Source organism: Melitaea cinxia, chromosome 25 (genome assembly GCF_905220565.1).
Source record: "Melitaea cinxia chromosome 25, ilMelCinx1.1, whole genome shotgun sequence".
Classification (NCBI taxonomy): domain Eukaryota; kingdom Metazoa; phylum Arthropoda; class Insecta; order Lepidoptera; family Nymphalidae; genus Melitaea; species Melitaea cinxia.
In genome coordinates, this window is record NC_059418.1 from 5,584,256 (window position 1) to 5,597,057 (window position 12,802).

Consider the following 12,802-nt stretch of genomic DNA (forward strand, 5'->3'; position numbering starts at 1 on the left):
CTTTGAGATACAACTAAAGAATGTATGGTGGATTTTTTTTTACCAGATTCGTAGAAACTTCGATTTAGTTTACTATATATTTATTTATTTTAAATAAAATTATCCGTTAAATGTGTAGCTAAGTCTGCGCGTCTGCAACACGAGAAGAATCGCGAGAATTAAGGATAGGATCGGCATCGCTTGCGATGCTTCTGGTGTTGCAGGCGTCTATAGGCTGCGGTAATTGCTTCCAGTGGGTGTCCTAAGAGGCGACTAAGGGATAACACAGTGCCGCTACCACCTTGGAACTTAAAAAAGCCGACCGGTGGCAGGATAACCATCCAATTTGAATTGAAATACACAGGCCGAAGACGGACAGCAGCGTCTTGGTGCGACAAAGCCAGCCCCGCGGTCAACAACCCGCCTGCCCAGCGTGGTGACTAAGGGCAAAACACATGAGTTCACGCCATTTTTGGTGTGAGCTTGTGGAGTGCTATTTCCAGTAGTAGACTAGGAAAGGCTATTGTGATGATGATGACGATGATGATGTGTAACAATTGCTATCAGGTGTATATGATAACAACCGGGACGTGTTTAACGTACTCTCAGAGGCACGGTGGGGAAATCAACAGTTCTATTAATCATTACATGTTTACAATATTCAAACAGATTTAATAAACACACACATTTATATTTTATAAACAAACTAAAGATTACCTTATTGACGTTATTAAAATATAAACAGTTTTAATTAATGTAGGTTTACCATAATTTTAATAAATAATGGGATAACTTGAACGTGTTAACATTTATAGAGCATAAATCAGAGTGTTGGTAAACGCAGTGTGGAACGCCCTCCGGCTTTCAAAACCGACGATCTGCGTAAGATTGCCGGTGTAGGTTGGATGAGAATTGCGGAAAACCGGGATGTCTAGCGCGAACTTGAGGACCTTTTTCCAGCAGTTGACTGCAATAGGCTGAACTGAGTGTCTGACTGAGGACACAACAGGAAATATTTCGCTCATAATTTAGAACAGCGTGACCGGGGAAGTAACTTACAGAAGATCACAACTTAATAATACATATATGTTCTTCTGTGTAAGACAGCCAAAGCTCCTGGGGATGATTGGGGGTAGGGTCTGTAATGCGCTTGCAATGCTTCTTTTAGACGTTCACAAGTTAGCCCGTTGGCGCAGTTTGTATTGACCCTGCTTTCTGCTCCGGGGGCTGTGGGTTCGTATCCCACCTCGAGTCTGGGTGTAATATATATATTTATATATGTATTATTTATAAGTATGTTTATCGAAAAAAAAACATGTAGCTATACGAGGCGGCTGTTATCTATAACACAAGCATTAAGTTGCTTACTTTAGGGACAGATGACCGTATGTGTATGTTGCAATTTTTTATTTGTTATTGTTATTATTTACTGCATCGATTAACTAACTCCATTAGTTAATCCATCTTTGGGACTAAACTCCAGTCGGTCATCAGAGCTGTTACACGCAGTTTTTTTAAACATTCATTACAAAGAATCACTTCATTTTGCATTCCGTATTGCAACAATAAAAATTATACTTTTAAATTGGTAAAAGTTTTAAAAGACACGCGGAAGTTGGTCACTCTACACACACCAATCACCATTGAGAAACCACATCCGCTATTTACACATACAAGCACACACATATAATCGCCTCAGACTGTAATATCCCACTTTGGGCATAGACCTCTATCCCCATGTAGGAGAAGGATCACAGCTTAATCCACCACTCTGCTCCAATGCGGGTTGGCGGATAAATTCCCTACTATGAGTAACGATCGCTATCAGGCGTACATGACAACAACCGGGACACACGTTGGGGAAACCCACAAGGACTGCACAAACACCCAGACCATGGCAAACACCTCTATGGCCAATACAAATGTATATCATGTGCGGGGATCGAACCCGCAACCGCCAGCGCAACCGGCACAATCCATAGCTGTGACCATTGCGCCAACGCGGCGTCTATGTACTATATATATAATGTACTATACTATATATGGTTATGATAATCTCATAACTAGAGAAAAGTTAAATTAAGAAATAGGGGTTGTCTTTAACATCCAAGGCATAATATTATTTTATGACATGACAAGCACCAGTTTTCAATTAAAAAAAATCATCAAAATCGGTATACCCAGCAAAAAGTTATGAGGTAAAAACATGTGTGAAAAAAAAAGAAATCACATCGAATTGAGAATTTCCTCCTTTTATGAGGCCAATTTGAAAACTCGATACATACTAAACTGTATGAATGAAGAAGTGCATGGCTTAGAAGGGATTTTAAATCACGTGTTTCTGTCAATCCTGAGTTTTAAACAATTGTAATGCCGTGTGGTGTCGGCCGAGTAGAATAGCACCACCCCCTTTCTTCCCGTGGGGGTCGAAAAAGGCGACCGAGGGATAAACCTGGCTCAAAATCATCAGGGTCCTAGAGAAGGAAAACTTCATTTGAAACCCAGAATGGGGTCTCCGTCAAGCATTCCTGCAGCCGAACTGGCTCCACACGTATCCACTCGTCGTTCCTGTGGGCCTAGCCAGTAAGGTCGAGAGGGTGCGCAGAGCTTAGGCAACTCCGCGTTTTCTTGAAGAGTGACCTAGGCGACACAGTGTCTTTCTGACACTGTCTAAATCGTCTGCAATAAACGGACTAAGGACAATGAGAAACAATGGTAAATGCGTACCACGCACGTCAGTTTGGCGGAGCATTACACCTATTAAACCTATCGAAACCATCGGTTATGCTTCGCCATGTGATCGCTTGGGACACGCTCTAGTAAATATATATATACGTAAAAGTTATTGGTATTTAATTTTTTTTATATGATTTCTCAGAAACATTGCCAGATCCCAGATTATTTTAATGTGTATGTGAAATTTGTGTAAAAATTTCGTTGAAATTCGTAAAAAATTGATTGCTACTAATCGCTGCTATTTTTGGCAGACAACCAATATAAGGTACTGTGCAGACTGTAGTGATATAACATGACTGAAATTTGTAACTACCATTAAACTTGCTTGTTTGATACTATTTATTTAACTGACATCAACGACGAAGACGGTTCTCGATTCGACTTTATTTTTTAACCGACTTCAAAAAAGGAGGAGGTTACTCAATTCGACCGTATATATATATATATATATATATATATATATTATGTATGTTCGGGGATAACTTCGTCGTTTTTGATTTGATAATTCTTTTTTTGTGGAAACCAGGATCTGATGATGGGATCCCAGAGAAATCGAGGGAAACCCTTGCAAATCTGCATAACTGTTTACTGGGTGTACCGATTTTGATGATTTTTAATTTAATCAAAAACTGATGTTTGTTATGTAATCTCATTTAAATTTGATCGAGATCTGATGACTACTTTTTGAGTTATATTTGATAATGCGTAGTTACTTGACTATTTTTTCGTCGATCTACGTTGTATTACTCTTCGATGTAATTGAGGTCGGTTTTCTTCGTTTGCCAGCAAACACAATTATTTTCTTTCTTACCTTATAACTTTTTACTGCGTGTACCAATTTTGATGATTCTATTTATAAATCGAAAGTTAGTGCTTGTCATATGGTCCTATTTAAATTCGATCGAGATTGGTCAAGTACTTTTGAATCATCACTAATAATGCGTATTTACTTGTAGTTTTTCGTCTGCCTACGTTGTGTTTTAACTACTAAAATAGCTAAAATATAACTGCTTTCAAGCAGTGATGTATTCCTATGGTAAGTAAGGTGATCAGAGCTTCTGAGTGAGCAGGGGTAGGGTTGGCAACGCTTGTGATTCGTCTGGTGTTGCACGCGTTTATAAGCTACAGTAATTTACCTTCAAGTGATCCGAATCCTTGTTTGCCGACCTAGTTGTATAAAAAATAATAATATTAAAATGTCATAAATGCCAAAAATCGTGAGAACGCAATAGTATGCTCACGTCTTTACATTCTTTATAGACCTATTCGCAGAAAATATAGTTTTAGACGACCTTGTGAGTGCTCTGTTGTGATCTATTGCAATGTTTGAAGAACTGGAGTCGGAGTTACTCAAGGGTCACTCTAAACAGTATTTAAAATATTTATTGATTGAAAAAAATATAAAACCGCAGAATATCACATTATTTACTTTTCTTGTCATATTTAGTACTAGAAAAAAAGTACTATATAAAAAGTTATTGTTCAGTTGCCAGAGTTGTAAAATAAATAAATTACTAAAATAAAAGTAGCCTAAGTTACTCCTTATTACATCAGCTATCTGCCATTGAAAGTCCCGTCAGAATTAGTCCAGCCATTTCAGAGATTAGCCGGAACAAACAGACATACAAAACCGTGTATAAATCCATAAAAACATTTATTAAATTGCGGCTATTTTAATATTACGAACAGACACTCCAATTTTATTTATTTGTACAGATTTCATTTTGTTACGAGTAATAGTAAATAAATATTTTATCCCCCTGCGGGCATGGACCTCTTTCTCCACGTAGGAGAAGCGTAGGAGTATAACCGTAGGAGTATGTTGATCCTCATGGGGGTCAACAGTTGGGCCTCACTTATTTAGTCGTTGGAGCCAGCTTCAAAGTGCTTATTTACAAAATTTAAATGATAAGCTTTTATTGATGTAGTGCACTACCATTCTTAAAGAACATACTTATTTTTCCTTACACTATATAAAATAGTTTTCTAATATATATATTTTTTAAGTTGACTCTGGCTCGGGGTCATGGTATCCCCCGCGGCACCAATGGAACAACTGTGTGTCGACTACATGGTGTCTTCCATGGCCGAAACAGAAAAACTAATAAAATCAAGGCGGCGTTTAGCGTGTAATCCACCACACTGCTCCGCAGATCACATTTAATTTTAAAGGGGACAATATGACTAGTACCACCTATCGATTAAAAAAGGTTCATCGAAATCGGAAAAAAAATGTACCTACAGTTGAATTGAGAACCTCCTTTTTGAAGTCGGTCAAAAAATTTTTTTTTTTTTTGTAATTAAAATTAATATTCAAAAACTTTACCCACTAAGGGGATTTAATATTTACATAAGTTCATAGTATACAAAGTTTGTAATTCTATCTTCACTCACTTCTATCTCCCTCTCAACTTCCGTTCGCCTAGCCCGATCACACTTTTTGTAACGCTCTCGTACCGTATAATCCAGCTTACTCCCCAAGTTAAGCCTGAGTAAAGAAGTTTTACTTCAAAAATATATGAGAACATTAATTTAAAAAAAATGTGTATTTTTGGGATATTGTTTAGTGCTTTCAGAAATAAGAAACATAGAAAATTTAATAAAACTAAGAATTTAGCGTAGAAGTTTTGTAATATTTGAGCTCGAAATGTGTACATTTATGTTAAGACTAGCGTTATTTACAATCCCGTGGGATCTTCGGGATATAAAGTAGCTTATGTGCTGTTCTTTATGACCAGCTATCTACGTAACAAGTTTCATTAAAATCGGTATTGTAGTTTTTGCGTGAAAGAATAACAAACATACTTCAATCTTCCTAACAAAGTTTCGCATTTACAATATCAGTTGGATAATTGCTTTGATTAGAAATATAATAACAAATGTTTAAAAAACTTGTTATTTCCTCCGGGCGAAACGATAGTCAACAAAATCCTTAACAAAAGGTTATGCAATACGGGATGACGTCAAAGGAAAATTTTAAAATATTCAAACACTAAAAAATATCTATTAATCTTCAATGTCGTTTTCCTCACTGTGGGATATCCATAAAACCACGAATAAATTACACAAAATATATCAATAGACTCGTAGCATACTTAACAAATACAAAAGTTCCTTTGATTTTTATCTGTCATTAAATTTATGATACTGGGTCACTTCTGTTATCGTCGTAGTAATTCCAAAAATATGTGTTATTTAAATTTAAAGTTATGCAGCACTCAACGTCATCATCACTTCAGCCTAATACAGTCCACTGCTGGCCATAGGCCTCCACAAGTTCACACCAAAAATAGCATGAACTCATGTGTGTTGCCCATAGTCACCACGCTGGGGAGGCGGGTTGGTGACCGCAGGGCTGGCTTCGTCGCACCGAAGATGCTGCCCGTCTTCGGCCTGTGTATTTAAAAGCCAGCAGTTGGATGGTTATCCTGCCATCGGTCGACTTTATAAGTTCCAAGATGGTAGTGGAACTATGTTATTCCTTAATCACCTATTACGACACCCACGGGAAGAGAGGGTGTGTCTATATTCTGTACTGCCGTAACCACACAGCACAATTGGCACAATTATTATTGTAAAAAATTTATATCTACAAAAAATAATAGGTTGAAACTAAACTCAATAGACCATTTAAAAACAGAGACCGACTTTGCATTCCCAGGATCAATTAATAATCTTAAACAATGGACGACAATCTCGCAACTATTGCTTAATTGATTGTTAAATGTTGGAATTTGAAAAATTCTAATTCCTAGAATATCTCCATTCAGCAAGATTCCTTTCCCATTAAAGATATAGAATTGAAATGCTCTCCACTAGTGTACTTACGCAGTTCCGTATTACCATTTACTTATTATTAATTATATTAATCGTAATCACAAAGATTCGAGATCGTTTTTTGCACAACATTTAACTAAATTTATTATTATTTATATTGTCTTCATAAATTTTAAAATAATAATTGAAATTATGGAGTTTCTTGAGTGTTATTTTTAAAGTTCACGTCCTGTGTCCCAACCAACGATGTATTTTTTTTTTCACGAATCCAAGCAAAATGAATTTCGAGCATTCTTTATATAGGTATTTAGGTTTTAATCTACTACTAGTACGTAAGTTCATCACTATACAGTTTAAAGTTGTAAAAATAAAATATTTTGTTACAGATGCCAGAAAACCTAGAAGCGATTTAGATAAGTCACATAAATTATGGGAACTTCGAAATCACTGGATACTGAACCGCAACAAATGGCAGAAGAGAAGAAATCGATAAAGAACCTACTAAAAAAGCCCTTCCGGGCCCTTTTCCAAAAGGACAAATACAAACGAGAAAGCCTTAAACAGAACAAAGATGTAGTCGTTTCACAAAACACAAACGAACCAATCCCACCAAAACCAGAGATGCAAATAGCCGTACTTCTGGAGAAATTCAATAGGCTAGAATTACAAAAAAAGGAAGAGAAGAAACATGCAGAAGACGTAGAAGAAGAAGATGAATTCAAAAACTTCTCATATATACTCGTAAAAGAAGAAGATGAGAAGAGATCGGCAAGGATCGACTCACACTCCTCAGAAGACAGTGGCTTCGCTGATAAATGTACGGTTGATTCTGAAGACGAAAAAGAAGACAGGAATCTAATAGAGTCTTTGAATAATTTAAAAGTAGATACAGATGTAGAGTCGAATTCCATAGTTGAGGCAGAAGATAAAAAAGAAGATAAGAAAAAGAAGAAGTTGCAAACGGTTTACGTATCGAGAGGTCCGATTAGGAATAGCGCCGCAAACTTCGGAAGATCCCTTTATCCTTATGGGAAAGAAAGCGCTGAAAATGTTTACAGACAGGTAAGCTTAATTCTTTTCAATCAGAGCTGACTCAAAATTAAAAATTATTCTATTCAAGCACTCTTCAAAAGCACTTTGAGACCTCATTTTGCAAATAAGAAATATATTTTTAATAAACTATAGCCTATGTTGCTCAATGATAACGTAGAATTCTTCCGGTGAAATAATTTTAAAAGGAGTACAAGTAATTCTTGTGTTTACCAGAATAATTATCTAATTTTAACTCTTATACTAGCGGACCCCATAAACGTTGTTTTGCCATATATGTTAGTAACCACCTTAACCCCCCCCCCCCCCTTAACTTAGGGGTATGAAAAATAGACGTTGGCCGATTCGCAGACCTACCCGATGCACATATAAAAATCGGTCCAGACGATTCGGGGGAGTATGATAACTAACATTGTGACACGAGAATCTTATCTATAAGATGTATTTCTTTAATCTTTACCTTGTTACGAATACGTACCTTTAAATCGCTTTAGTGATGTAGCAATTATTGAATTTTTGTACTTAATTAGAAACTCTACTATCCTACGTATACCTACGATAAATTGAGTTGGCGTATTTCTTAGAGGTGTACATCTATACTAATACTAATATTATAAATCTGAAGAATTTATTTGTTTGCTAAAACGTGCTGATCTTGAGAACTCTGGTCCGAATTAAAATATCTTTCCGTTTTGGGTAGTCCTAGTAGGCTACATAAGATCACACCTTTCTTGTCCACAGAAGAAACCGCGGGACACAGTATTTTGTTAAAATAGTAATTTTAACACCAGAAAATACTGAAATAGCAACTCAAAAAACTAAGCAACTTAGGTCAAAATCCGATTCACAATAAAAATGTTTTTATACTGTCTTCTAGTGTAAAAAGGTATTTGGTCTGGTGGCAAAAAATGTTAACTTTGATATATTACTAGTATTAAATAGATCAGCACGTGACGGATTTCGATGTTGTTTTTTTACTATTCATTTACAGCATTTTTCAGAGGCTTTTTCCAAGTATAAGCTATTTTTAAACCTCCGACGCAAAAAGAAGTGTATTATAAGTTTGACGCCAATGTCTGTCTGTGACATCGCAGCTTTTGAAAGGTCCATTATTTCCGTCCAATTTCGAAGTTATTTTTATTTATGACGTGGTTTCTTTGAGGTCGTTCTTACCTACATTTGGTAATCGATTCAGTAGTTAGAAGAATATCAACTCATTTCCACTACGATGTACATTTTCGGCACAGCTTTTTTTTCTTTGATTTTAAAAGTTATTTCAAATGCTGGAATGATATTTTCCAACTCATGATAGTGTTATATCGACTGTCATTGGATTTGGTTTACCTCATCGACCTTCCCTCACATGTCATCTCACACTCAACTGTAAACTGTAAACATTACAGATGTAATTTAGGTAATTGAGGCGTTTTTTATAGCTTCCCTCTGAAATGAAGATAGGAGACTGTTTTATCTAGTTTCTCTTTTATACCAGTTCTCTCTTTCATACTAGTTTTTGCTTTCATGCCTCTCCCTCTTTTTTACTTCTTCACGTCACATACTTAATCTTTCTCACCAAAAAAATACAAAAAGAGACATTAAAATACAACAAATCATACAGAAGATAATTCTCAAAAATAAACAAGTCAATTTTCAACAATTCTGTCTACGACAACATTTATAAGTAAACTCATTTGTAAAAGGCTAATTATCAATTTTCATTTAAGAATTTACCTTATTTAAGTCTTGATTTGAAATTCATTCGATTGGTCCCAATACTTTGCAGCAGCATCATCATATTTGTCCAAAAATTTTTGATTTGAAGATGACCACTTTCGAAAATATCTTCCCGAAATAGCGTAAAGTCTAAAACGTTTGGCATTCTCAAGTTACTTGTTACCTTCATATATAATACCTTTCAGTCTTTGCATTACTCAGCTCACATCATTAGTAATTGCTGACAGGTGCTCTTCACAGCCACCAGGCGTTGTGCCAAACTGCATATGTTGATTAGTTAATATATGAATTTAGTATTCAGACTACTGTGTCCCTAATTTTTCCATTGTTCTCATCTAGTGACAAATATTTCAATAATGGCTGACTGGATTTTCCATTAAGATTTTTAAACATAGTATAAAAACTACAACTGTTGGTTTCATCGATTTCGAATGGAAAATCTGACGGATAAACTGGAGTTTTATAGTTAAACAGAAAAATATTAGCATGAGTTAAGTACTGAATAGCCTTATGTGTCAGATAACTAACTGACTCTTTGATCTACCTGTAAAATTGTCCCTAAGTTAATTAACTTGATTTACGTTCAGTTAGTGAACTCTTGTAATATTCCCATTGACAACCTGGCTAGTGATTAAGTGATTATTGTCTATGTAGAGATAATTTATCAAAACTTTCTTATATACAGAATCAAGTTAACAAACATACATTTTCCGGTGGGCAAGTGATAATAACAGAAGAGAGACCGAAATCCGAAAATGTATCAGAGATCGACATCGCTATCAAGCAAGTGGAAATAAACGTCCAGAACTTTTTACATAACACCCAACAGGAACAGATCGATCGCTGGCAAATCGCTCAGGAATTCATCAACGAAAGTTCCAGAACAGTCGACGATATTCTATCAGAATTCATCGACCAGAGCATCGAACTAACAAACGAGATCACGAACTACACAGCAACAAAATGCCCATCACCAAACCCAGTCGAAGAATTCTCAAAAGCGGACCACACTCAAGAGTACGATATAGATTTATCGATGATCGATAGCATCGAAAACCCATCGATATTCCCAACCCCACCGCGATCGGAAAACATTCCCAGCCCTATGTCAGATTCCCAAGCCTCATTCTATCCAACGAATTCCGACTATACCCTATCTCCAGACACGTCATCCCCAATTTACAACAGTGACTACGAAAAGTATCAAGACTTGACTTCGATTGAGGAATACCCGAGTTGTGTCACAGATAATGTAGAATCGGATAAAGAGAGGTCTAATAAGAAAAGGGGAAGGTCGTCTACTTCATCAATGTCGATGAAGCAATTTAAGGATCTTCAGAAGGAGATCGCTAGTAAATTCTCACAGAAAGCGTGTTGTCAGTTGAACAGACGGCCTTGCAAGGAAATATTTACAGAGTACCTGCATAAGTTGAAACTTGAAGAAAGAAAGAACATTTGCTTGAAAGTGGCGCAATTGGATTTGCAAGCCTGTTATGGGTAAGTTTTTTTTTGTATTTATTTGCTTTTTATAATATTAGGATAAAGGAAAAGCATAAAATCCCTGTGATGTGTGTGGTAAGCAATTATGTGGCCCATTGACCTCCTATCGCCGATCCTACTTTGGGGGAGTGTGAAGAATCACGTCGGGGTCACCAGTTTAGAGGTGCGATGGTATAGTTTGTGAAGTTCTTCGTCCGCCATCGCAAAGGGAGGATCCTCCGACCAGACGGGTGTTGTTGTCGGGTTCTTGTATGTATACTCAATCACTCTGGTAACTTTGATAGCGCGATGTAGGATACGTCAGTTTTCTCTAATTACGTAGTTAGTATGTTGCGCGATAAATGTCGCCACACTACCTAGGAACTGGGTACTGGGCTACCAGGGTACCTTACTCACCACAGGAACACAACACTAATTGGGAGTAGTGCTATTTAGCTCTGATCTTCTGTAAGGGGTACTTCCCTATTGCACACACATACTTTTTTCTTATTTAATGGTTTATTTTCTTCCAGGGTGCTCCACCACGTCTTACTGAACCTGTCAAAAGGCACAGATGAGAACGTGAATATGTCCCTTTTCATGCTCATCTGCGAAAAGGTTCTTTCGATGAAGCCTTTACTCTTCGTTTCGGATTTCGGTAAGTTAACAATAGGACAGCTATTGGCTCGGATATTGACCTTTAAGGTTATTTTGTTTTTTTTTTTTTTTATAACTAGGTCGGCAAACAAGCGTACGGCTCAACTGATAGTAAGTGATTATCGTAGTTTATAGACGCCTGCAACACCAGAAGCATTGCAAGCGCGTTGCCGATCCAATAATTTATTTTGTATGAAAATGAATGATTTTGAAATTTGAATTATTTTCTTTTTTTAAATCAATTTTAAAAATTATTTTTAACAGTTGAATGTACGTTATTACTGGTTGACATAGGCTATATTTTAGCGGGAGAAAGTGAAACGGTAAAAATCGTGTGATAAATAACGAAAAGTTATTTTTTAATAAATAATTATTTGCTCGCAAACGAAAATAAATCGACTTTAATTACGTCGATATAATTATCTAATCGTTTATATATAATTCGTCATAGACCAGTAATTGGTCAGAACGTCCATGCGTGTCGGATCGATCTGAAACATTGTCTACGCATGCGCACAGTGCATGATCATACATATATCTCATAATTAATTTATTCCGGTCCGGCCATTTTCGACTTTATCCTTTTCCAACTTTTTTTTTTTATTAATATAGGTATAGGTTTTTTTTTAAATGTAATATAAATTTCAAACAGGTCTGAGTCTCCTCAAAGCAGCGGTAATAAGATGCAACGCCCGTCCGATCCTAACCCGCTACCTCGTCCAGTGCATACGTACAGTCACCCGCAGTGACGCTTACAAACCCACCAAGGAATACGTCTTTACTGAGGTAAGGTATCTTTACTAATATAAAGCTGAAGAGCCGATATGAATATTATGTTTGTCTTGGATAGTTCATTTACCGATGAAGGCTAGGCGATACAGTGTTCAAAATTGACGCGGGTAAAACCGGTCACAGCTAGTTAATAATTATATAATAAGTACCTGATCCGGGGAACTGTATTGCCATGTGTTTTTTTTTTCCAGTACATATCGATTATTTTTAAATTAATAATTTTCTTTTATAAAAATCTTGTCCAGAGATTAGCAAACACAAAATAATTGAGTAACAAGACCCAGCTTTCGATTAAAAAAAATCGTCAAACTCGGCTCCACCCAGTAAAATGTAATGATGTGCGCACATACAAAATACAGTCGATTTGAGAACCTCCTCCTTTTTCTGGAGTCGATTAAAAATCATCATCATCATTACAGCCTATACAATCCACTGCTGGACATAGGCCTCCACAAGTTTACGCCAAAAATAACGTGAACTCATGTGTTTTGCCCATAGTCACCACGCTGGGCAGGCGGGTTGGTGACCGCAGTTAAAAAGTTTCATCTAAATCGGTACAGCCAGTGCGGTATACTAACTTTTTCGTGCATTCACCCGG

At 36.5% G+C, this 12,802-nt stretch overlaps 1 protein-coding gene across 1 annotated transcript in view; it reads left to right on the plus strand.

The window, feature by feature from the left end:
- LOC123665953 overlaps positions 1 to 12,802 on the plus strand; it is a 36,600-nt gene that overhangs the window by 19,502 nt on the left and 4,296 nt on the right. The window contains exons 2-5 of the mRNA XM_045600174.1: positions 6,879 to 7,554; positions 9,962 to 10,773; positions 11,289 to 11,413; positions 12,065 to 12,198. Coding sequence (XP_045456130.1) covers positions 6,922 to 7,554; positions 9,962 to 10,773; positions 11,289 to 11,413; positions 12,065 to 12,198 — 1,704 coding nt within the window. The 5' untranslated portion in view covers positions 6,879 to 6,921. The remainder of the gene's footprint in view (positions 1 to 6,878; positions 7,555 to 9,961; positions 10,774 to 11,288; positions 11,414 to 12,064; positions 12,199 to 12,802) is intronic.